Source organism: Cinclus cinclus, chromosome 26 (assembly GCF_963662255.1).
Source record: "Cinclus cinclus chromosome 26, bCinCin1.1, whole genome shotgun sequence".
In the NCBI taxonomy this organism is placed as follows: domain Eukaryota; kingdom Metazoa; phylum Chordata; class Aves; order Passeriformes; family Cinclidae; genus Cinclus; species Cinclus cinclus.
The window spans coordinates 5,467,102-5,493,832 of record NC_085071.1 but is presented as its reverse complement, the minus strand read 5'-3'; the positions used below and the strand labels follow the sequence as shown (position 1 = coordinate 5,493,832).

The 26,731-nt window shown below is 42.2% G+C and overlaps 1 protein-coding gene across 1 annotated transcript in view; it reads right to left on the bottom strand.

Annotated features, from left to right (window-relative positions):
- The window catches only part of KHDRBS1 (KH RNA binding domain containing, signal transduction associated 1), a 28,187-nt gene that overhangs the window by 174 nt on the left and 1,282 nt on the right, over positions 1–26,731 (bottom strand). The window contains exons 2-9 of the mRNA XM_062508836.1: positions 19,510–19,637; positions 17,413–17,529; positions 13,354–13,500; positions 10,876–11,012; positions 9,522–9,759; positions 6,742–6,809; positions 5,117–5,175; positions 1–1,867 (exon numbers count right to left, since the gene is read on the bottom strand). The exon at positions 1–1,867 is cut by the window's left edge and continues 174 nt beyond it. Of these exons, the coding sequence (XP_062364820.1) occupies positions 1,770–1,867; positions 5,117–5,175; positions 6,742–6,809; positions 9,522–9,759; positions 10,876–11,012; positions 13,354–13,500; positions 17,413–17,529; positions 19,510–19,637 (992 nt within the window). The 3' untranslated portion in view covers positions 1–1,769. The remainder of the gene's footprint in view (positions 1,868–5,116; positions 5,176–6,741; positions 6,810–9,521; positions 9,760–10,875; positions 11,013–13,353; positions 13,501–17,412; positions 17,530–19,509; positions 19,638–26,731) is intronic.

Below are 26,731 nucleotides of genomic sequence, written 5' to 3'. Positions count from 1 at the left end.
GACAAATTAAGTTTAGCACGAATTTAAAGCTGTTTGAAATTAAAAAAAAATAAAAATAAAAATAAAAAAAAAAGGAGAAAATAAAACAAATGACAACCCATCACATTTCCTTTGATTAAAAAAGGACTAAACTTTATTGACAGCTTGAGACAGACACTTTGACACGTTCTGAGTTACCTGCTTAGGCAGACTTTACACAAAATGTTGCATTTTTCTCTTCCAGAACAGAGTGGGAGGACAGTGGAACAAATCCAATTAAGACTTTATTTTATGTACAAAGTGAAATTTGGGATTTTTTTTTTTTTTTTTTGTTTGTTTTGTTTTTTTTTTTTTTCTGCTTTTGGTTGTTTTTAATTTTTTTTTTGTTTGTTTTTTTTTTTTTACAGCTGCAGTGTCCCTTTTTATGGAAGCTCGTGCTGAGATACACTTGATTAAGTGGTTGGGACTGCTTAAAATTGAGATTTTTTTTTTTGTTGTTGTTTGCTTTTTTTTTTTCTTTTGTTTTTTGTTTTTTGGGAGGGGCAAATTTGAAATTTTAATCAGAATTTCCGTCCCCAAAAAAAAAAAAAAAAGAGAATTTTTCAGGATTATCTACAGAATATAATTTCTGTCAAACACTGGGTAATTAAATTAAATATTTGGGCGGGTTTTTTTTTTTTTTCCCCTTAAAAATTGTTCATTTAGAACCAAACTAAAACCCATTTCCACTGGAAAAAATTATTCCCAAGCATATCTCAGCACTGCACGGGGGGGGGGGCTAGATTTCAAAATCCACATAAGAAAAGTCAATTTTTTTACCAACCTAATTTTTCTTTTTAAGTCAATTCTCTTTAGGAAATGCTATTTAATTTGTCTGGAGGATCCTTTGGGTTAAAATTTAAACTTCAAGATTCACCAGCAATCTCCTTTTAAAGGTTTTGGCATCTGAAGTTCTTTTTTTTTTTTATTATTATTATTATTTTTTTTTTGGTTGTTGTTTGCTTTTTTTTTTTTTTTAATGGTGGCAGCCACTAGTATTACATTATGATTTTTAATTTTAAAAAAAAATATATATATATATAAAACCCTGAATTTTGAAATGTAGCCTAGTTTGGGATTCTGCAACTACAAACCTTTATGGGTTCATTTAAAACAAACTTTAAAAGTTTTAACAAAACCTTAATTTCAGAACTAAGCAAAGCATGTCACTTTGGAAACTAACATTTTTTAACTATTTTTTTTTTTTTTTTTTTTAGGTTTTCTTTTTTTAAAAAGGTACAGTTTGTTTGTTGGGTTGGTTTTTTTTTTTATTATTATTTTTTTTTTTTTTGTACCTAAAACGACAAAGAAAGAAAAGCCATCTACACAGTGAAGAAGAAATAAAAATAATAATAATAATAATAATAAAAATTAAAAAGTTTTTTTTTTCCACATACCCTCACCCCCCTCCCTCCCTCCCCCCCTTTTTTTTTTTTTTCCCTAAATCTATTTAAATTCATCTCAAGAAATCACTACATACAGAAGCCAAAAAATGCAAGGTGAGGATGGAGTGGGAAGTAAAAAAACAAAAAGAAGAAGAAGAAGAAGAAGAAAAAAAAAAAAACCAGGGGAAACAATTAAACAATTACTTGTCTGCTGTGGGTAAAAGCAACGAGAATCCCAGGAGATACAAGAACCAGAAAGAAACGTTTGCTCCTAAATTGGGATTATTTTTTTTTTGTTGTTGTTGGTTTTTTTTTTTTTGGATTTTTTTCTTTTTTTTTTGTTTTTTTTTGCCCTGTTTTTGTGATTTAGTAACGTCCATAGGGGTGCTCTCTGTAGCCCCCCTTGACTGGCCTGGCTGGAGGAGCTTTCAGGGAGGGTCTGGTTCCATTCCAGTCATCTTGGCCTGGAGAGGGGGGAAAAGGAGGAGAAAAAGTCAGGGATGGAGGATGGGAGAGGAGTGGTCCTAAAAAAAAAAAAAAAAAAAAAAAAAAAAAATTAAAAAAAAATAAAATTTTTTTTAAAAAAAATTAAATAATTATTAAAAAAAAAAATAGGGAGAGGGAGGAATGGTGGGAGAGAGGTATGGGTTCAGTTGGTGTTTTTGGAAAAAGTTCCAGGAGAAAACAAATCCACCAAAATAGGTGATGATCACCCCAAAATAACTCCTATAAAACAGGTGATGATCACCCCAAAATCCAACTTGTGATCCCCCAAATCCATCTCCTGATCCCCAAATCCATCTCCTGATCCCCAAATCCATCTCCTGATCCCCAAATCCAGCTCCCGATCCCCCAAAACAGCTCCTGATCCCCCAAATCCATCTCCTGATCCCCCAAATCCAGCTCCTGATCCCCCAAAACAGCTCCTGATTCCCCAAATCCATCTCCTGATCCCCCAAATCCATCTCCTGATCCCCCAAAACAGCTCCTGATCCCCCAAATCCATCTCCTGATCCCCCAAATCCATCTCCTGATCCCCAAATCCAGCTCCTGATCCCCCAAAACAGCTCCTGATCCCCCAAATCCATCTCCTGATCCCCCAAAACAGCTCCTGATCCCCCAAAACAGCTCCTGATCCCCCAAATCCATCTCCTGATCCCCCAAATCCATCTCCTGATCCCCCAAAACAGCTCCTGATCCCCCAAATCCATCTCCTGATCCCCCAAATCCAGCTCCTGATCCCCCAAAACAGCTCCTGATCCCCCAAATCCATCTCCTGATCCCCCAAAACAGCTCCTGATCCCCCAAATCCATCTCCTGATCCCCCAAATCCAGCTCCTGATCCCCCAAAACAGCTCCTGATCCCCCAAATCCATCTCCTGATCCCCCAAAACAGCTCCTGATCCCCCAAATCCATCTCCTGATCCCCCAAAACAGCTCCTGATCCCCCAAAACAGCTCCTGATCCCCCAAATCCATCTCCTGATCCCCCAAATCCAGCTCCTGATCCCCCAAATCCATCTCCTGATCCCCCAAAACAGCTCCTGATCCCCCAAATCCATCTCCTGATCCCCCAAATCCATCTCCTGGTCCCCCAAAACAGCTCCTGATCCCCCAAAACAGCTCCTGATCCCCCAAATCCATCTCCTGATCCCCCAAAACAGCTCCTGATCCCCCAAAACAGCTCCTGATCCCCCAAAACAGCCCTCTCCCAGCCTTCCCCTTCTCCCAGTTTTTCCTCACAATGATCCCTGAGCTCGGACAAATCTGCTGCTTCTCAGGAATAATTAATTCCAGCAGGGCCACAGCCAAAGCAGCTCCCGCTGCCTCTCCTCATCAGGGAGATGCTCCAGACCCCAAATCCTTTCTGGACTCTCTCCAGAGCTCCTCTGTCCCTGCACAGAGCCTGTCGCCATCTCTGACCCCCCCTGGGGACATTTTTTGGGATCTGGCAGATGTCACCTGCCAGCACAGCACAGGGCACATCCCAGTCCTGGGGCAGTGGAAGGTGCCCATGGCAGGGGATGATCCTTAGTGCCCCTTTTACCCCAAACCATTCCTGGATTCCATGAAAAAATTCAACAGAGTTTGTGCCAGCAGCTCCTGGGAGCAGCTGTCTGGGAAACATCCAGTTCAGGAACCTGGATTTGGGATTAAACCCGAGCAGGGAATCCCCTGAGGTTCCTGGATTTGGGATTAAACCTGAGCAGAGAATCCCCTGAGGTTCCTGGATTTGGGATTAAACCTGAGCAGGGAATGTCTCGATACTCCTGGATTTGGGATTAAACCCGAGCAGAGAATCCCCTGAGGTTCCTGGATTTGGGATTAAACCTGAGCAGGGAATCCCCCGAGGTTCCTGGATTTGGGATTAAACCTGAGCAGGGAATCCCCCGAGGTTCCTGGATTTGGGATTAAACCTGAGCAGGGAATCCCCTGAGGTTCCTGGATTTGGATTTCAATCTGGAGCAGGGAAAATCCTGAGGGGTTCCTGGATTTGGGATTAAACCTGAGCAGGGAACACCCTGAGGGGTTCCTGGATTTGAATTCAAACCTGGAGCAGGGTGAGCAGGAGACAACAACTCTGCTTCCCTAATGGTGCCAGGACACGAATTCCCAGCTCCCAGGGATTTCAGGAATGTCAGGACCTGCTCTCAGCTCCAAGGGACTGGCTCCAGCCACACGGAATTCCTGAAGCAGCTTGCTGGAGAGCTCTGGGAATCTGGGATGCCTGAAAAAATTCCTTGGGGGTCCCTTCCCAAATTTGCCTGTGTGAGGAGCAGGAGAGGCCTTGGCTGTGCCTAAGCCCAGCTCAGCACGAGGAAACTGCAGTGGATGTTCAGGATGAAACCAGAAGGAATCCCAGAGCAGCCCTGGGGATGAAAGGAGCTGTGACCCAGGCCAGGCTGCTCTGGGGACAGGGGACAAGGATTCCACCTCAGTGCCACATGCAGATGCCACTCCAAGCCTGGATATGGGAATTGCCTCCAAAAATAAAATGCAGCCCCAGCTGAGGGGAGGGAGCTTTGGAATGTCTTCCCAAGGAAGGACAGAATTCTTTCCTTCCTTTACTTTGCTTGTCCTGCTGAACTCGATCCCAGCCCATTCACTCCATCACTTTTAACCCTCCCAGCTCTCTCCCCATCCCACGGGTGGGGGGGCTCAGCTGCTCTTTGGGTTGAAATCACAGCATTTTGGTTGAGCCCAGCCTAAAGTGGGAGTTTTACGTAATTCAGATTAGCTGAGCTTTGCCTGCTGAGCCCAAGTGGCTCCAGAGAGCCAAGGAGAGGCCTCCTCATGACACTGAAATCCAATTTTTGAGCAGTTCCACAGCCCAGAGTCAGGATCAGGGATTTTGAGGATAAAAGGAACAGATGGATCCACACAAAATCCAGCCCATGAAAACCAGACTCCAGCACAAGTGCCATGGGTGGAAATCCAGACCTCCCAAAATATTCTAAAGCTACAAGGAAAATGAAGACATTTCTAGAGTTAAAAAAATTGGATTTTTTTTTTTTTAAAGCATCACCTTTGAGACAATCAAGACTGAGAAGAACCTAATCCCACAGAAAGATTGTTCAGACCTAAATAAAACACCACGAAAATCACGAGGTTCTCCTCATTTTTTTTTTTTTTTTTTTTAATCCAGACATGAATTGGAAAATTGACCAAAAGCAAATCCCAACCCTTTCCTTATCCCAAAATTCCCAGACATACCATAAGCTTCATAGGTTTCCTGTGCCTCTCCATGTCCATAATCATAATATTCTGTATCCCTGGAAAAGAAAGAGGGGTTTGCATACAGGGAAATCCCAGCCCACAAATCCAGGGAAAACTGAAGGTTTTGGTGTCATTCCCTGGATTCCAGAACTCTACAGCTCAGGAATGGGTTTTGTTTTTTTTTGTTTTTTTTTTTTTTGATTCAAATGGATTTTAAAATGGGGAAAGAGGGGGAAAGGGGAAATGGGAGAAAATGGGGGGAAAGGGGAAAAAAGGGTAAAAATAAAAGGGAAAAGGGAAAAAAATGGGGAAAAGGGGGAGAAATGGAAGAAAGGGAAAAGGGGGTAAAAGGGGAAAAGGGAAGAAAGGGGGGAAAAGAGGGGGGGAAAAAGGGGAGAAAGAGGGGAGAAAGGGGAAAAAAGGGGAAAAAGGGGAAAAAAGGGGAAAAGAGGGGGAAAGAGGGGGAAAGGGGGAAAAAGGGGGAAAAAGGGGGAAAAAGGGGGAAAAGGGGGGGAAAAAGGGGGGAAAAAAGGGGGAAAAAGGGGGGATAAAGGGGGGAAAAAGGGGGGAAAAGGGGGGAAAAGGGGGAAAAGGGGGAAAAGGGGGAAAAGGGGGAAAAGGGGGAAAAAGGGGGAAAAATGGGGGAAAAATGGGGGAAAAATGGGGGAAAAATGGGGGAAAAATGGGGGAAAAGGGGGGAAAAGGGGGGAATGGGGGAGAAGGGAAAAAGGGGGGAAAATGGGAAAAAGGGGGGAAATTAGAAAAAAGGGAAGAAAAGGGGGGAAGGGGAAAAAGTTGAAAAAATGGGAAAAAATGGGGAAAGGGGGAAAAAGGGGGAGATGGGGGAAAAAGGAAAAAAATAAATTAAAAAAGGAAAAAAGGGATAAAAGGAAGAACGGGAAGAAAGGGAAAAAAATGGGGAAAAAGGGGAAAAAAGGGGAAAAGAGGGGGAAAAAGGGGGGAAAAGGAGGATGGGGGAGAAGGGAAAAAAGGGGGCAAAAGAGAAGAAGGGGGGAAATTAGAAAAAAGGGAAGAAAAAGGGGGAAGGGGAAAAAGTTGAAAAAGAGGAAAAAGTTGAAAAAAGGGGGAAAAAGGGGGAGATGGGGGAAAAAGGAAAAAAAAAGGAAAAAAGGGATAAAAGGAAAAATGGGAAAGGGAAAAAATGGGAAAAAAAGGGAAAAAAAGGGAAAAAAAGGGGAAAAAAAAGGGGAAAAAGGGGTAGAAAAAGGGGTAAAAAAGGGGAAAAAAGGGAAAAAAGGGGAAAAAAAGGGGAAAAAAGGGGAAAAAAGGGGAAAAAAGGGGAAAAAAGGGGGGGAAAAGGGGGGGAAAAGGGGAAAAAAGGGGAAAAAGGGGAAAAGGGGGAAAAAGGGGAAAAGGGGGAAAAAGGGGGGAAAATGGGGGGAAAAAGGGGGAAAAAAGGGGGAAAAAAGGGGGAAAAAAGGGGGAAAAAAGGGGAAAAAAAGGGGAAAAAAAGGGGAAAAAAAGGGGAAAAAAAGGGGAAAAAAAGGGGAAAAAAAGGGGAAAAAAAGGGGAAAAAAAGGGGAAAAAAAGGGGGGGAAAAAGGGGGAAAAAGGGGGAAAAAGCCATGCAGAATTCCTTTGGGAAGAGGGAATCCCACTCACCCTTGGCCCTGGCTGTAGTAGCCCTCGTAGCCCTCGTAGCTCTGCTCTGCATATGTGTCATCATAGCCCTGGCAGGGGTGGGGACAAAAAAATAAAAAATGAAAAAAAAAAAAAGAAATGTCACAATTAAAAAAAAAAAAAAAAAAAAAAGAAGCAAAAATGAACCCAAATCCAACCCCCAGAAGCTTCCAGAGGAGCTGGAAATCCTGGTTTGTCCCAGGGAAAAATCTCAGGCACAGAAGTGGAAGAGCCCCAGGGTTGGGTTGGGATAAATCACACTCAAATTTAATATTCCGTAATTTTGGGTCATCCAAACCCCACATTTACAATCCCCAACCTCTGAATTTTTCAGTGAAAAAAAAAAAAATAAAAAAATAAATTTGCTGAGAAAGGAAATCCATTTTTCTGGTGGTGTTGGGTTATAGGGCTTGAAACACCACCCTGTTCATTGCAATATTTACTTTTGAGGGGATTTTTAGTGCTTTTTTAAAGGATCCTCTTGCAAAAAGAGAATGTGAAATGTGAATTCCATCCATTTTTGAGGACGTTTTTTACACCGTGTCCCGACAGCCACGGAGAACTTCCCTTCTTGGGGGCACTTTTATGAAAACCAGCCCTTGTTCTGGAGTTAGGACACTTGGAGATGCCATTCTTGGGGTAATGAAGAGGCAGAGGAAGTGACCCAGCACCATCCCAGTGATCCCAGTGACCCCAGTACCATCCCAGCACCATCCCAGTGATCCCAGCACCATCCCAGTGATCCCAGTGACCCCAGTACCATCCCAGCACCATCCCAGTGATCCCAGCACCATCCCAGTGATCCCAGTGACCCAGCACCATCCCAGTGATCCCAGCACCATCCCAGCACCATCCCAGTGATCCCAGCACCATCCCAGTGACCCCAGCACCATCCCAGTGACCCCAGTGACCCCAGCACCATCCCAGAACCATCCCAGTGATCCCAGCACCATCCCAGTGATCCCAGTACCATCCCAGTGATCCCAGTGACCCCAGCACCATCCCAGCACCATCCCAGTGATCCCAGCACCATCCCAGTGACCCCAGTGACCCCAGCACCATCCCAGAACCATCCCAGTGATCCCAGCACCATCCCAGTGACCCCAGTGACCCCAGCACCATCCCAGTGACCCCAGCACCATCCCAGTGATCCCAGCACCATCCCAGTGACCCCAGCACCATCCCAGTGATCCCAGCACCATCCCAGTGACCCCAGTGACCCCAGCACCATCCCAGTGACCCCAGCACCATCCCAGTGATCCCAGCACCATCCCAGTGATCCCAGCACCATCCCAGTGACCCCCAGTGGTCCCATCACCACCCCCCTGACCCCCACTAACCCTACCCCACCAGAACCTCCCCCCTTCCCCACCACACTGCGCACCCGCACCCAGAGCCATCGACCCCATGAACCATCGACCCCAGGAACCATCGACCCCAGAGCCATCGACCCCAGGGACCATCGACCCCAGGGACCATCGACCCCAGGGACCATCGACCCCATGAACCATCGACCCCATGAACCATCGACCCCATGAACCATCGACCCCATGGACCATCGACCCCATGAACCATCGACCCCAGGGACCATCGACCCCATGAACCATCGACCCCAGGGACCATCGACCCCAGGGACCATCGACCCCAGGGACCATCGACCCCATGAACCATCGACCCCAGGGACCATCGACCCCAGGGACCATCGACCCCAGGAACCATCGACCCCATGAACCATCGACCCCAGGAACCATCGACCCCATGAACCATCGACCCCAGGGACCATCGACCCCAGAGCCATCGACCCCAGGGACCATCGACCCCAGGAACCATCGACCCCAGGAACCATCGACCCCAGGGACCATCGACCCCATGAACCATCGACCCCATGGACCATCGACCCCAGGAACCATCGACCCCAGGGACCATCGACCCCATGGACCATCGACCCCAGGGACCATCGACCCCAGGGACCATCGACCCCAGGGACCATCGACCCCAGGAACCATCGACCCCATGAACCATCGACCCCAGGGACCATCGACCCCATGAACCATTGACCCCAGGGACCATCGACCCCAGGGACCATCGACCCCAGGGACCATCGACCCCAGGAACCATCGACCCCATGAACCATCGACCCCAGGGACCATCGACCCCATGAACCATCGACCCCAGGGACCATCGACCCCAGAGCCATCGACCCCAGGGACCATCGACCCCATGAACCATCGACCCCATGGACCATCGACCCCAGGAACCATCGACCCCAGGGACCATCGACCCCATGGACCATCGACCCCAGGGACCATCGACCCCAGGGACCATCGACCCCAGGAACCATCGACCCCATGAACCATCGACCCCATGAACCATCGACCCCATGAACCATCGACCCCAGGGACCATCGACCCCATGAACCATCGACCCCATGGACCATCGACCCCAGGAACCATCGACCCCAGGGACCATCGACCCCATGGACCATCGACCCCAGGGACCATCGACCCCAGGGACCATCGACCCCAGGGACCATCGACCCCAGGAACCATCGACCCCATGAACCATCGACCCCAGGAACCATCGACCCCAGGGACCATCGACCCCATGAACCATCGACCCCAGGGACCATCGACCCCATGAACCATCGACCCCAGGAACCATCGACCCCATGAACCATCGACCCCATGAACCATCGACCCCAGGGACCATCGACCCCATGAACCATCGACCCCAGGAACCATTAACCATTCATCACTCCTCACATATTCCTCGTAGCTCTCTGGCACGGGGGGAGGGGGCAGGGGTATCCTCTGGATTCCAGCTGCCCTGGCCCGGGGGGCTGGAGCCCCCCTCACTGCCGGGGGAGGGGGCACCCCCCGGGCCAGCGCCGCCCCCCGGGCCATGGCCCCGCGCACGGGGGCTCCTCGAACCAGGGCACCCCGAGGGGGAGGAGGAGGAGGAGGAGGAGGAGGAGGGGGGGGAGGACCCACCCCACGGCCCCTGCAAAGGAGACACAAAGGTTTGAGTCAGGAGCTGCTCGTGGAGACCCCTGGGATGGAGGAGGGAGGGGGGGGTTAACACAGAAGTGCTAAAAGTGAAGCTGGGAATTGTGCACGGGCGAAAAAATTCACATTGCTGTGCTGCAGGAGGTGCAAAAAAACCTGAGGGGTGAGAATTCTGCTGGGTTAGGGGCAGAAAGAACAGAAATGAGGAGGGGGAGGCAGGGAGGAGCTTTGGAATGTCTTCCCAAGGAAGGACAGAATTCTTTCCTTCCTTTACTTTGCTTGTCCTGCTGAACTCGATCCCAGCCCATTCACTCCATCACTTTTAACCCTCCCAGCTCTCTCCCCATCCCACGGGTGGGGGGGCTCAGCTGCTCTTTGGGTTGAAATCACAGCATTTTGGTTGAGCCCAGCCTAAAGTGGGAGTTTTACGTAATTCAGATTAGCTGAGCTTTGCCTGCTGAGCCCAAGTGGCTCCAGAGAGCCAAGGAGAGGCCTCCTCATGACACTGAAATCCAATTTTTGAGCAGTTCCACAGCCCAGAGTCAGGATCAGGGATTTTGAGGATAAAGGGAGCTGTAGACAGACAAAGGAATAAATCTGCTCCAGAACTCTGGGCAGGGAATTTCACTTTAAAGGCCCCTCCCAGCCAGCTGGGATCACTGCAGGTCCCTCAGGATCACTCAGGACATGGACACTCCAAGCAGAAAGAAAATCACCATGCCATGGATCAGGGAGTGAGGGGAGCACTGAAAAATCAGAAAAGTTTTGAACAAAACTGACAACTTTTGTTGTCAATTTATCCCCAAGCTCTGACAGAACGATGGCAACCCAGAGCTCTGAATTTAAACTGAAAATGCTCAGGGGTCTCCAGCACACCCATCACCAGCCAGGCCCGTTCCTGAAAGGTTCCTTCGTGGAAAAATTAATTAAACCCATCCCAAATCACCCCAGTGTTGGATTCCATCCCAAACATCGTGCTCTGAGCCAGCTGCAAAAGCTTGGCTCAACCCCAAGGTCGGGCCTAGCAGCTGATGGGAGCAAGAAGAAGCAGCTGAAGCTCCTGTGACAGCACAGATTTGAGGGAAAGGCAGGGCTGGGATTTTGGGAATACCTTGGGACGGGTGGAGGGGGAGGTGGGGCTGCACCTCGGCCCCGCCCGGGGACCCCCCGGCCACGGTTGGGCTCTGGGACCCCGTTGAGATAAGAGAGCTCCAGGAACTGCTCCTGGCAGATATCATCCATCATATCCTGGAAAAAAAAAACAACAAAAAAAAAAAATAAAAAGAAAACACAGACAAACAAACAAAAAAAAAACCAAAACAAAACAAATAAACAAAAAAAAAAGCAGAACAAAAAAAAGGGATAGAAACGAGGAGAAGATGAGGATAAAAATAAAAGATAAATGAGGATATAAAGAGTCAGCTGCAGGGAAATGGAGGCTGGGATGGAAATAACTGCAGGGACCTCGGTTCAGATCTGCTTTCACTGGGATTTGCTGCAGCTTTCTCCAAGCTTCCTGCACATCTGGAGCCCCTGATGCTCACAGCAGCCCAGGGCTGCCAGAGGCTTTATGGGACAGCCCCGGCAGCTCTCAGCCCACACGGGGCAGCCCTGCAGTGTTCCCATTCCCAGAGGAAAGGCTTGGGATGCAGAGCCAGCACCCATCCCAAATCCAGGCTGGCTTTTCAGACCCTCAGGGATCTGGCAGGTCCTTGCACATCCCTTCCTTGGGCACTGATGGGGCAGAGATCACCCAGCACCATCCCAGTGTCTCCAGTGGCCCCAGAGCCATCCCAGTGATCCCTGCAGGTCCCAGAGCCATCCCAGAGCATGCTGGAGATCCCAGAACCAACCCAGAGCCATCCCAGTGTCTCCAGTAACCCCAGAGCCATCCCAGAACATCCTGATGACCCCAGAACCATCCCAGTGCTCTCTGGAGATCCCAGAACCAACCCAGAGCCATCCCAGTGTCTCCAGTAACCCCAGAACCATCCCAGAAGTTCCTGGAGATCCCAGAACAATCCCAGAACATCCTGATGACCCCAGAACCATCCCAGTGCTCTCTGGAGATCCCAGAACCAACCCAGAGCCATCCCAGTGTCTCCAGTAACCCCAGAGCCATCCCAGAGCATGCTGGAGATCCCAGAACCATCCCAGTGCTTACTGGAGATCCCAGAATCATCCCAGAGCTATCCCACAGGTTCCAGTAACCCCAGAACCATCCCAGTGGTTCCAGTGATCCCAGAACCATCCCAGAACTTCCTGGAGATCCCACAACCATCCCAGTACCTCCAGTGCCCCCATCACCACCCCAGTACCTCCAGTGCCCCCATCACCACCCCAGTACCTCCAGTGCCCCCATCACCATCCCAGTATCTCCAGTGCCCCCATCACCATCCCAGTATCTCCAGTGCCCCCATCACCACCCCAGTACCTCCAGTGCCCCCATCACCATCCCAGTATCTCCAGTGCCCCCATCACCATCCCAGTACCTCCAGTGCCCCCATCACCATCCCAGTATCTCCAGTGCCCCCATCACCACCCCAGTATCTCCAGTGCCCCCATCACCATCCCAGTATCTCCAGTGCCCCCATCACCATCCCAGTATCTCCAGTGCCCCCATCACCATCCCAGTATCTCCAGTGCCCCCATCACCATCCCAGTATCTCCAGTGCCCCCATCACCATCCCAGTATCTCCAGTGCCCCCATCACCACCCCAGTACCTCCAGTGCCCCCATCACCACCCCAGTACCTCCAGTGCCCCCATCACCACCCCAGTATCTCCAGTGCCCCCATCACCACCCCAGTACCTCCAGTGCCCCCATCACCACCCCAGTACCTCCAGTGCCCCCATCACCACCCCAGTACCTCCAGTGCCCCCATCACCACCCCAGTATCTCCAGTGCCCCCATCACCATCCCAGTATCTCCAGTGCCCCCATCACCATCCCAGTATCTCCAGTGCCCCCATCACCACCCCAGTACCTCCAGTGCCCCCATCACCACCCCAGTACCTCCAGTGCCCCCATCACCACCCCAGTACCTCCAGTGCCCCCATCACCACCCCAGTACCTCCAGTGCCCCCATCACCACCCCAGTACCTCCAGTGCCCCCATCACCACCCCAGTACCTCCAGTGCCCCCATCACCACCCCAGTACCTCCAGTGCCCCCATCACCACCCCAGTACCTCCAGTGCCCCCATCACCACCCCAGTACCTCCAGTGCCCCCATCACCACCCCAGTATCTCCAGTGCCCCCATCACCACCCCAGTACCTCCAGTGCCCCCAACACCACCCCAGTACCTCCAGTGCCCCCATCACCACCCCAGTACCTCCAGTGCCCCCAACACCACCCCAGTACCTCCAGTGCCCCCATCACCACCCCAGTACCTCCAGTGCCCCCAACACCACCCCAGTACCTCCAGTGCCCCCATCACCACCCCAGTACCTCCAGTGCCCCCAACACCACCCCAGTACCTCCAGTGCCCCCATCACCACCCCAGTACCTCCAGTGCCCCCAACACCACCACACACATTTTCTAACCCCAAACCCAATGAAACCCAAGCAAACCCCAAGAGGGCACCTACTGGCACCAGGAACTTTTTGACCTCCTCCATGGCGTGGGCCATGAGGCCGTAGGCCTCGCAGGGAGGCCCGAACACCTCGATGAACACGTGCAGCTCCATGTTCAGGTGGGCGTACTTGGGATCCCCCCCCTTGCGGAGCTCTTCCTCCTGGGGGGAGTGCAGGAAAGGGTTAAAAATGGGATTATTTGGGGAAAAATTCCTCTTTTTATTGATCCTGGGGGAGTGCAGGAAAGGGTTAAAAACGGGTTCATTTGGGGGGGAAATCCTCTTTTTATTGATCCTGGGGGAGTGCAGGAAAGGGTTAAAAATGGGATTATTTGGGGGGAAATCCTCTTTTTATTGATCCTGGGGGGAGTGCAGGAAAGGGTTAAAAACGGGTTCATTTGGGGGGGAAATCCTCTTCTTATTGATCCTGAGGAATGCAGGAAAGGGTTAAAAATGGGATTATTTTGGGGAAAAAATCCTCTTTTGATTGATCCTGGGGAATATCCAGGAAAGGGTTAAAAACGGGTTCATTTGGGGGGGAAATCCTCTTTTTATTGATCCTGGGGGAGTGCAGGAAAGGGTTAAAAATGGGATTATTTGGGGGGAAATCCTCTTTTTATTGATCCTGGGGGGAGTGCAGGAAAGGGTTAAAAACGGGTTCATTTGGGGGGGAAATCCTCTTCTTATTGATCCTGAGGAATGCAGGAAAGGGTTAAAAATGGGATTATTTTGGGGAAAAAATCCTCTTTTGATTGATCCTGGGGAATATCCAGGAAAGGGTTAAAAACGGGTTCATTTGGGGGGGAAATCCTCTTTTTATTGATCCTGGGGGAGTGCAGGAAAGGGTTAAAAACGGGTTTATTTTGGGGAAAAAATCCTCTTTTTATTGATCCTGGGGAATATCCAGGAAAGGGTTAAAAACGGGTTTATTTGGGGGAAAAATCTTATTTTATTGATCCTGAAAGTGGAAAAAAAATAATACAGGAAAGGGTTAAAAATGGAATTATTTGGGGGGGAAAATCTTCTTTTTATTGATCCTGGGGGCAATGCAAGAAAGGGTTAAAAATGGGATTATTTGGGGAAAAAAAATCCTCTTTTTATTGATCCTGAGGAATGCAGGAAAGGGTTAAAAATGGGTTTATTTTGGGGAAAAAATCCTCTTTTTATTGATCCTGGGGGAGTGCAGGAAAGGGTTAAAAATGGGTTTATTTTGGGGAAAAAATCCTCTTTTTTTGCTCCTGAGGAATATCCAGGAAAGGGTTAAAAACGGGATTATTTGGGGGAAAAATCTTATTTTATTGATCCTGAAAGTGGGAAAAAAAAAAATACAGGAAAGGGTTAAAATTTGAATTATTTGGGGGGAAAAAATCTTCTTTTTTTGCTCCTGAGGAATATCCAGGAAAGGGTTAAAAATGAGATTATTTGGGGGAAAAAATCTTATTTTATTGATTCTGGAAGTGGGAAAAAAATAATACAGGAAAGGGTTAAAAATGGAATTATTTGGGGAAAAAAAAATATTTTTATTGATCCTGAAAGTGGGAAAAAAAAAATACAGGAAAGGGTTAAAAATGGAATTATTTGGGGAAAAAAAAATATTTTTATTGATCCTGAAAGTGGGAAAAAAAAATACAGGAAAGGGTTAAAAATGGAATTATTTGGGAAAAAAAAAATTATTTTTACTGATCCTGGAAGTGGAAAATAAATAATACAGGAAAGGGTTAAAAATGGATTTTTTATTTAGGAGAAAATATAAAATAAAAATTAAAAAAATCTGATTTTTTTTTGGGGGGGGGATTTTGGGTAGAAAATATCAAAAAAAAAAAAAAGGAAAAAAAAATAAGATTTTGTTTTTTCTAATTTTTTTTTTGGTGTATTTTGGACAAGGAGTTTGAAAAGGGAAAAAAAAAATTTTTTGGGTTTTTTTAGGGTTTTTTGGGCAAGAAATATTAAAAGGAAAAAAAATCTTATTTTTTTTCTTTTTTTATTTTCATTTTTTTGTTAATTTGAGAAGAGATTTGGGCAAAAAAAATTTAAAAGGAAAAAAATCTAATTTTTTCTTTTATTATTTTCATTTTATTTTAATTTGAGAAAGGATTTTTGGGAAAAAAAATTAGAAGGAAAAAAATCTTATTTTTTTCTTTTTATATTTTCATTTTTTTTGTTAATTTAAGAGGGATTTTGGGCAAAAAAAAAAATTATTTTTAATTTTATTTTCAGGGTTTTTTTTCACTGAACCTTCCTCCAGTTCAAAAATATAAAAAAATTGATTTTAATAAATGGAAAAAAATAAAAATAAATTGCAAATAAATGAATAAAATGAATGGAATTTTTAATAAAATCCTCAGAGGAAAAAAAGGAAATTAAATTTTATTTTATTTATTTTATTTATTTTATTTTCTTTATTTTATTTTATTCTCTCACTGAACCTTCCTTCAGGTCAGAAATATAAAAAAAAATGTTTTAATAAATGGAAAAATATAAAAATAAATTGCAAATAAATGAATAAAATGAATGGAATTTTTAATAAAATCCTCACAGGATAAAAAGAAAATTTTATTTTATTTAATTTATTTTATTTTATTTCATTTTATTCTCCCACTGAACCTTCCTCCAGTTCAAAAATATAAAAAATTTCATTTTAATAAAGTGAAAAAAAAATAAATTTTTAATATAATCCTCAGAGGATAAAAAGGAAATTTTATTTTATTTTATTTAGTTTATTTCATTTAATTTAATTTTATTTATTTTATTTCATTTTATTTCATTCTCTCACTGAACCTTCCTCAAGTTCAAAAATATAAAAAAAAATGTTTTAATAAATGGAAAAATATAAAAATAAATTGCAAATAAATGAATAAAATGAATGGAATTTTTAATAAAATCCTCACAGGATAAAAAGAAAATTTTATTTTATTTAATTTATTTTATTTTATTTCATTTTATTCTCCCACTGAACCTTCCTCCAGTTCAAAAATATAAAAAATTTCATTTTAATAAAGTGAAAAAAAAATAAATTTTTAATATAATCCTCAGAGGATAAAAAGGAAATTTTATTTTATTTTATTTAGTTTATTTCATTTAATTTAATTTTATTTATTTTATTTCATTTTATTTCATTCTCTCACTGAACCTTCCTCAAGTTCAAAAATATAAAAAAAATTGATTTTAATAAATGGAAAAAAATAAAAATAAATTGCAAATAAATGAATAAAATGAATGGAATTTTTAATAAAATCCTCAGAGGATAAAAAGGAAATTAAATTTTATTTCATTTATTTTATTTAATTTATTTTATTTCATTTTATTCTCTCACTGAACCTTCCTCAAGTTCAAAAATATAAAAAAATTCATTTTAATAAAGTGAAAAAAAATAAAAATAAATTGCAAATAAATGAATAAAATGAATGGAATTTTTAATAAAATCCTCACAGAATAAAAAGGAAATTTTATTTTATTTTATTTATTTTATTTTATTTATTTCATTTTATTTTATTCTCTCACTGAACCTTCCTCCAGTTCAGAAATATAAAAAAATCGATTTTAATAAAATGAATAAAAATAAAAATAAATTGCAAATAAATGAATAAAATGAATGGAATTTTTAATAAAATCCTCAGAGGATAAAAATTTTATTTTATTTAATTTATTTTATTTTATTTCATTTTATTCTCTCACTGAATCTTCCTCCAGTTCAGAAATATAAAAAAATTCATTTTAATAAAGTGAAAAAAAAATAAAAATAAATTTTTAATAAAATGCTCAGAGAATAAAAAGGAAATTTTATTTTATTTTATTTAGTTTATTTTGTTTAATTTATTTATTTTATTTCATTTTATTTTATTTATTTTATTTTATTTCATTTTATTTATTTTATTTTATTTCATTTTATTCTCTCACTGAACCTTCCTCCAGTTCAAAAATATATAAAAAAAAATGCTTTAATAAATGGAAAAAAATAAAAATAAATTGCAAATAAATGAATAAAATGAATGGAATTTTTAATAAAATCCTCACCGAATAAAAAGGAAATTTTATTTTATTTTATTTTATTTAATTTGATTTAATTTTTCTCACCTTGGCTTTATCTCTCATGGAACCTTTCCCCAAAACTGAAATTTTAGCTCCAGTTTCTTCCTGAAGTCTCTTAATGGTGTTTCCTTGGGGTCCCAAAATCTTCCCAACAAAATTGAACTGGAAATAAAGAAAAAAAAAAAAATAATAATTAAAAAAAAAATTAAAATAGAATTAATAAAAATCACTTTTCAATTTATACTCAGTTTAAAAAAAAAAAAAAGGGCAGGAAAGATTTCAAATTGAAAAATTGAAAATTGAAAAATTGAAAATTGAAAAATTGAAAATTAAAAAATTCAAATTCAAAAATTGAAAATTACAAAATGAAAATTTCAAATTTCAAATTGAAAAATTGAAAATTTCAAATTTCAAATTGAAAAATTGAAAAATTGAAAATTAAAAAATTCAAATTCAAAAATTGAAAATTACAAAATGAAAATTTCAAATTTCAAATTGAAAAATTGAAAATTTCAAATTGAAAAAATTGAAAAATTCAAATTCAAAAATTGAAAATTACAAAATGAAAATTTCAAATTGAAAAATTGAAAATTTCAAATTGAAAAAATTGAAAAATTCAAATTCAAAAATTGAAAATTACAAAATGAAAATTTCAAATTTCAAATTGAAAAATTGAAAATTTCAAATTCAAAAATTGAAAATTTCAGATTTCAAATTGAAAAATTGAAAATTGAAAAATTCAAATTCAAAAATTGAAAATAACAAAATGAAAATTTCAAATTGAAAAATTGAAAAAATTGAAAATTTAAAATTTCAAAAATTAAAAATTTCAAATTGAAAAATGGAAAATTACAAAATGAAAATTGAAAAACTGAAAATTTCAAACTGAAAAATTTTCAAATTTCAAATTCAAAAATTTTAAATTTCAATTTGAAAATTTCAACTTCCAAAATTGAAAAATTTCAAATTTAAAAATTGAAAAATGGAAAATTTAAAATTTAAAAATTGAAAATTCAAAAATTTAAAATTTCAAATTGAAAATTCAAAAATTGAAAAATTGCAAATTTCAAATTGGAAAATTGAAAATTGGAAAATTGGAAAATTGGAAAATTAAAGTTTCCAAAGGAAAATTTAATTTTCTAAAGGAAAATTTAATTTTTTAAAGGAAAAATTCAGTTTAAAAAGGAAAATTAAAGTTTCTAAAGAGAAATTTCATTTTCCAAAGGAAAATTTGATTCTTTAAAGTAAAATTTAATTTTTTAAAGGAAAAATTTCATTTTCAAAAGAAAATTTAATTTTTTAAAGGAAAAATTAATTTTTTAAAGGAAAAATTTCAGTTTCAAAAGGAAAATTTGATTTTTTAAAGGAAAAGTTCATTTTCAAAAGGAAAATTTGATTTTTTAAAGGAAAATTTAATTTTCTATAGGAAAATATAATTTTTTTAAAGGAAAAATTAATTTTTTAAAGGAAAATTTCATTTTTTAAAGGAAAAATTTCATTTTTTATAGGGAAAATTTCATTTTTTATAGGGAAAATTTCATTTTTTAAAGGGAAATTTTCATTTTTGAAGGGAAATTTTCATTTTTTAAAGGGAAATTTTCATTTTTTAAAGGGAAATTTTCATTTTTTAAAGGGAAATTTTCATTTTTTAAAGGAAAAATTTCAGTTCCTTCCATTAAAAAAAAAAAAAAAAAATCAAAAACCACCAGCAGAAAAATAAAAATAAATCAACATCAATTCAATATTTCCATTCCAACCCCTTTCCTCTGCAACTTTCCATCCAACCTTTCCCAAAATTAAATATAAATATATATATATATTAAAAAAAATTAGATATATTTAAAAATATTAAATAAATAAAAAAAAAACCCTTAAAATCCACATCTGGAATTCTCATTTCCATCAATCCCAGCACGAAAAAGATAAAAATTCAATATATGAGCAATAAAAACCCTGTGAAGAAAATGATAATTATCGAAAAATAAATTTATTTTAAATATGGAATTTTGGTTTTTTTTTTAATTTTTTTTTTTTTTTTGCTGCTGTTTTGGCGGGTATAAAATCCCACCTCAGAAAAAAAGGGAAAATTTGGATTTTTAAATTTTTTTTTGGTTTTTTTTTTGGTTGTTGTTGTCCCCTCACCTTGGGATATTGTTTGACAGGGATCAGAACTCGTTCCTTCAGCTTCATGTTCTTGTGAGAAAATAAATCCAGGTAATTTTCTTCTTCATCCTTCTTTGTGCTCTCACCTTTCTGAATTTTTTCTATTTCTGAAGGAGAGAAAAAATAAAAAAAAAAAAAAAAAATTTGGAATATTTTTATATTAATTTTATAGTGATCAAGAGAGACGTTCTCGAGATTTTATTTATTTATTTTATTTTTTTTTTTTGTTGTTGTTGGTTTTTTGGGGGGATTTTTACCTGGAAGGATCCAGATCCATTCCTGAACTTTTTTGGGATTTTTTTGGGATTTTTTTGGTTTTTTTTACCTGGAAGGATCCAGATCCATTCCTGAAGTTTTTTGGGATTTTTTGGGATTTTTACCTGGAAGGATCAAGATCCATTCCAGAAAATTTTTGGGATTTTTTACCTGGAAGGATCCAGATCCATTCCTGAAGATTTTTTGGGATTTTTTGGGATTTTTTACCTGGAGGGATCCAGATCCATTCCTGAAGATTTTTGGGATTTTTTTGGTTTTTTTTACCTGGAAGGATCCAGATCCATTCCTGAAGTTTTTTGGGATTTTTTGGGATTTTTACCTGGAAGGATCAAGATCCATTCCAGAAAATTTTTGGGATTTTTTACCTGGAAGGATCCAGATCCATTCCTGAAAACTTTTGGGATTTTTTTGATTTTTTTACCTGGAGGGATCAAGACCCATTCCAGAAATTTTTTGGGATTTTTACCTGGAAGGATCCAGATCCATTCCTGAAGATTTTTGGGATTTTTGTTTTTTTAAAATTGGATTGATCAAGATCCATTCCTGAAGTTTTTTGGGATTTTTTGGGATTTTTACCTGGAAGGATCCAGATCCATTACAGAAAATTTTTGGGATTTTTTGCTGGAAGGATCCAGATCCATTCCTGAAGATTTTTTTGGGATTTTTTGGGATTTTTTTGGTTTTTTTACCTGGAAGGATCCAGATCCATTCCTCAAGTTTTTTGGGATTTTTGGAATTTTTTTAATTGGATTGATCAAGACCCATTCCTGAAAACTTTTGGGATTTTTTTGGTATTTTTTACCTGGAAGGATCCAGATCCATTCCTGAACTTTTTTGGGATTTTTGGTTTTTTTTAATTGGATTGATCAAGATCCATTCCAGAAAATTTTTGGGATTTTTTACCTGGAAGGATCCAGATCCATTCCTGAAGATTTTTTGGGAATTTTTTGGTTTTTTTACATGGAAGGATCCAGATCCATTCCTGAGGATTTTTTGGGATTTTTTGCTGGAAGGATCCAGATCCATTCCTGAAGATTTTTTGGGATTTTTTACCTGGAAGGATCCAGATCCATTCCTGAAGATTTTTTGGGATTTTTTACCTGGAAGGATCCAGATCCATTCCTGAAGATTTTTTGGGATTTTTCTGGTTTTTTTACCTGGAGGGATCAAGACCCATTCCAGAAATTTTTTGGGATTTTTTACCTGGAAGGATCCAGATCCATTCCTGAAGTTTTTTGGGATTTTTTGGGATTTTTACCTGGAAGGATCCAGATCCATTCCTGAAGTTTTTTGGGATTTTTTGGGATTTTTACCTGGAAGGATCCAGATCCATTCCTGAAGATTTTTGGGATTTTTTGCTGGAAGGATCAAGATCCATTCCTGAAGATTTTTTGGGATTTTTTGGGATTTTTTTGGTTTTTTTACCTGGAAGGATCCTGATCCATACCTGAAGATTTTTTGGGATTTTTGGTTTTTTAATTGGATTGATCAAGATCCATTCCTGAAGATTTTTTGGTTTTTTTACCTGGAAGGATCCAGATCCATTCCTCAAGTTTTTTGGGATTTTTGGAATTTTTTTAATTGGATTGATCAAGACCCATTCCTGAAAACTTTTGGGATTTTTTTGATTTTTTTACCTGGAAGGATCCAGATCCATTTCTGAAGATTTTTTGGGATTTTTTTGGTTTTTTTACCTGGAAGGATCCAGATCCATTCCTGAAGTTTTTTGGGATTTTTTGGGATTTTTACCTGGAAGGATCCAGATCCATTCCTGAAGATTTTTGGGATTTTTTGGGATATTTTTGGTTTTTTTTACCTGGAAGGATCCAGATCCATTCCTGAAGTTTTTTGGGATTTTTGGTTTTTTTTAATTGGATTGATCAAGACCCATTCCTGAAGATTTTTGGGATTTTTTGCTGGAAGGATCCAGATCCATTCCTGAAGATTTTTTGGGATGTTTTTGGTTTTTTTACCTGGAAGGATCCAGATCCATTCCTGAAGTTTTTTTGGGATTTTTTTGGTTTTTTTACCTGGAGGGATCCAGATCCATCCCTGAATATTTTTGGATTTTTTCAGTTTTTAATTGGATTGATCAAGATCCATTCCCAAAGATTTTTTGGGATTTTTTTTTTTTAACCTTCATTGATCAAGCCCCATTCCCAAAGATTTTTTGGGATTTTTTTTTTTTTAACCTTCATTGATCAAGCCCCATTCCCAAAGATTTTTTGGGAATTTTTTTTTTTTACCTTCATTGATCAAGCCCCATTCCCAAAGATTTTTTGGGAATTTTTTTTTTTTTAACCTTCATTGATCAAGCCCCATTCCCAAAGATTTTTTGGGATTTTTTTTTTTTTTTACCTTCATTGATCAAGCCCCATTCCCAAAGATTTTTTGGGATTTTTTTTTTTTTACCTTCTTTGATCAAGCCCCATTCCCAAAGATTTTTTGGGATTTTTTTTTTTTTTTTTTACCTTCATTGATCAAGCCCCATTCCCAAAGATTTTTTGGGATTTTTTTTTTTTTTACCTTCATTGATCAAGCCCCATTCCCAAAGACTTTTTGGGATTTTTGTTTTTTTTTTTTCCCTGCTTGCACAAGGAATGCCACGCTGGTGACATCAGTGGCTTTTCCATGGATGCTGTGGGTGCTCCCCAGGATTCCCAAACACCTAAAGGGTTTTTTTGGGAACGCTGCTGCTCTCCACTCCTGCTCCTCAGCTAAACCTGAGCTCTTCCCTAAAAACCCAAATCCAGAAAAAACCCTGGATTTGCTCAGCCGTGCTCTGGGACACTTGAGTTGTAAGAATGGAACCTTCAGCTCAAAAAATCAAATTATACCGACCCCTAAAAACAACCCAAAAAAGCCCAAACCCTAAAGGATTTGGGGGTGGCACCTCTGAGGAAATTCCTGGCTGCATTCCAGGAATTTGGCAATCCTGATCCCACTGTTTCCCTCCCCAAAATATACCCTGGGATTCCAGCCTCGGATTTCTGGGCTGCCAGCTCTGATTTGGGGGATTTTGCTGGAATGGTCACAGAGATGGGAATGGGAATGGTCCCAGCACTGGGATTCTTGGGAATGGTCAGAACACTGGGAATGGTCCCAGTACTGGGAATGGGAATGGTCAGAACACTGGGAATGGTCCCAGTACTGGGAATGGGAATGGTCAGAACACTGGGAATGGTCCCAGTACTGGGAATGGGAATGGTCAGAACACTGGGAATGGTCCCAGTACTGGGAATGGGAATGGTCAGAACACTGGGAATGGTCCCAGTACTGGGAATGGTCCCAGCACTGGGATTCTTGGGAATGGTCAGAACACTGGGAATGGTCCCAGTACTGGGAATGGGAATGGTCAGAACACTGGGAATGGTCCCAGCACTGGGATTCGTGGGAATGGTCAGAACACTGGGAATGGCCCCAGCACTGGGAATGGCCCCAGCACTGGGAATGGCCCCAGCACTGGGAATGGGAATGGTCCCAGCACTGGGATTCATGGGAATGGTCCCAGCACTGGGAATGGCCCCAGCACTGGGAATGGGAATGGCCCCAGCACTGGGAATGGGAATGGCCCCAGCACTGGGATTCATGGGAATGGCCCCAGCACTGGGAATGGCCCCAGCACTGGGAATGGCCCCAGCACTGGGAATGGCCCCAGCACTGGGAATGGGAATGGCCCCAGCACTGGGATTCTTGGGAATGGTCAGAACACTGGGAATGGTCCCAGTACTGGGAATGGGAATGGTCAGAACACTGGGAATGGTCCCAGCACTGGGATTCTTGGGAATGGTCAGAACACTGGGAATGGTCCCAGTACTGGGAATGGGAATGGTCAGAACACTGGGAATGGGAATGGTCAGAACACTGGGAATGGTCCCAGTACTGGGAATGGTCCCAGCACTGGGATTCTTGGGAATGGTCAGAACACTGGGAATGGTCCCAGTACTGGGAATGGGAATGGTCAGAACACTGGGAATGGTCAGAACACTGGGAATGGTCCCAGTACTGGGAATGGGAATGGTCAGAACACTGGGAATGGTCCCAGCACTGGGATTCTTGGGAATGGTCCCAGTACTGGGAATGGTCCCAGCACTGGGATTCTTGGGAATGGTCAGAACACTGGGAATGGTCCCAGTACTGGGAATGGGAATGGTCAGAACACTGGGAATGGGAATGGTCAGAACACTGGGAATGGTCCCAGTACTGGGAATGGGAATGGTCAGAACACTGGGAATGGTCCCAGCACTGGGATTCTTGGGAATGGTCAGAACACTGGGAATGGTCCCAGTACTGGGATTCTTGGGAATGGTCCCAGTACTGGGAATGGTCCCAGCACTGGGATTCTTGGGAATGGTCAGAACACTGGGAATGGGAATGGTCAGAACACTGGGAATGGGAATGGTCAGAACACTGGGAATGGGAATGGTCAGAACACTGGGAATGGTCCCAGTACTGGGAATGGTCCCAGCACTGGGATTCTTGGGAATGGTCAGAACACTGGGAATGGTCCCAGTACTGGGAATGGGAATGGTCAGAACACTGGGAATGGTCCCAGCACTGGGATTACTGGGAATGGTCAGAACACTGGGAATGGTCCCAGCACTGGGATTACTGGGAATGGTCAGAACACTGGGAATGGTCCCAGCACTGGGATTACTGGGAATGGCCCCAGCACTGGGAATAGGAATGGCCCCAGCACTGGGAATGGGAATGGCCCCAGCACTGGGAATGGGAATGGCCCCAGCACTGGGAATGGGAATGGCCCCAGCACTGGGAATGGCCCCAGCACTGGGAATGGCCCCAGCACTGGGAATGGGAATGGCCCCAGCACTGGGAATGGGAATGGCCCCAGCACTGGGAATGGGAATGGCCCCAGCACTGGGAATGGGAATGGCCCCAGCACTGGGAATGGGAATGGCCCCAGCACTGGGAATGGCCCCAGCACTGGGAATGGCCCCAGCACTGGGAATGGGAATGGCCCCAGCACTGGGAATGGGAATGGCCCCAGCACTGGGAATGGGAATGGCCCCAGCACTGGGACTCCTGGGAATGGGAACATCGCTACAGCTGAACAAAGCCCAACCTGAGAAGAGCAGCAGTGAAAAGGTTCCAGAACACGGGAGCTGAGCGAGCTGGGGACAGCTCAGCACCTGGGAAGGCAGGAACTGAGGGGATCTCCGAGTCAGGAGAGCCTGGACCCCTGGAAGGAGCCTCAGGGTGACAATTCTCATCCCTGATCCCTGCTGGGCTCCCAGGAGCCGCCACCCGTCCCTGTGACATTCCCACCCAGCCTTTCCCATGGCCAGGAACGCCTCAACCTGGCCTGGATCCAGCAGGGAATTCCCTGTGGGATTCCCCCAGCACCTGCAGCTCCTTCCTGCTCTCATTCCCTCCTCACCCCAACACAGCTCTCACATCCCCGGGCAAGCTCAGCCCTTTCCCCTTGGAGCTGCTCCAGGAAATAAAACCAGCGAAAATTCCCAAAAAAACCCAAAAACTCACACCTGGCTGACACACAGATGGATTATGTCCCATTTTCCCAAAGCAGGGAAGCAGAAATATTCACACCATCAGCAGCTCCCCCTGCTCTTTCCACAGGAAATCCCAATGGGAAAAAAAAAATAAAATTCCTTGTTCCTGTGGAAAAGGAAGATCACACAAACCCCAAATCCCAGGAGGGAAACGTGGATTACATTTGAAAATGCAAGAAATCCCAGTTTTCAGTTTCTCTTTAGGATAACAGAACCCTCAGTGTGGTCACTTCCACACCACAGTCCCTGGAATCAATAGGAATCCCATCACTGCCAGGCCCTTGCTCCCAAAAAAAAAAAAAAAAGAAAAACCCCAAAATAATTCCCTCTAAAAATACAGAACCACCACAGTATTTCAGACAACTTTAAGATGCTGTTTGACAAGAAATTAATGCAGAATTTCTGCAGGGCTCCCTCCCCGAGGCAGACAGGCTGAGCAACTTCCACTTCTGGGATAAAGATTAAAAAAAAAAAGGCTGGAATAGGAATTCTGCTGACACTCGGGATCATTTCTGTATCTGGAAGTCATTTTGCTGGAGTTGTGCTGGCTCTGTGCATCACAGCTTTGGCCCAGACTGAAATTCCAAGGAATCCAGAGCACTCTGGGGATCATCCAAGCAATAAATAAATAAATAAATAAATAAATAAATAAATAAATAAATAAATAAATTACCTAACCCACCATTTTACCTCAAATCTTTCCTCATTGTTTTCCTGCTCAGCTCACCCTGAACAGGGACTGTGAACGCTCCCAAAAACAAACAAACAAACAAAAAAAAGTGATTTTCAAAACATCCACAGCTGGAACTGCTCCAGTTTTAAATCTCCCAAAGTTGCAATCAGCAATTTTGAAATTAATAAAAAACAACCCCTCCTAAATCCTTATTACACCTCTCAAGTGAGGGAGGTTTTGCAGGACGCTGCTCTTTGTGTGGGAATTTGCAAACTCCTGGGATTTCCTTTGCCTGGGAGGCATCACAGCCGAGCTGGCTGAGGAATTTTATTAATCAAAAATCATTAAAGTGATGGGAAATTAGATTATAAAACTCATTTATTAAGATCAAGGTGCTGGCGGGTGATGCCGTGACGATCTCTCCCTCTTGTCTGCACAACGGGAGAGAAAACAATCCCCAAGAATTATTCCCTGCATAAAACAAAGTGGTAAAACCTCAAAACTCTGCATTTTTAAACCCTGACAAAATAAATAATTAAAGAAAAACAAAACAAAACAAAAAAAAACCCCACTAAACAAAGCACCGGGGAGATCAGATCTAAACAGATCCTTGCTCTGAGAGCCTCCCGGAGCGCACAAAGTGGTTGGGAATATTTTGAACTTATTTTAAATTTTTTTTTTTTTTTTTTTTTTAAGCTGACTCCGGTGTTTGGAAGCAGCT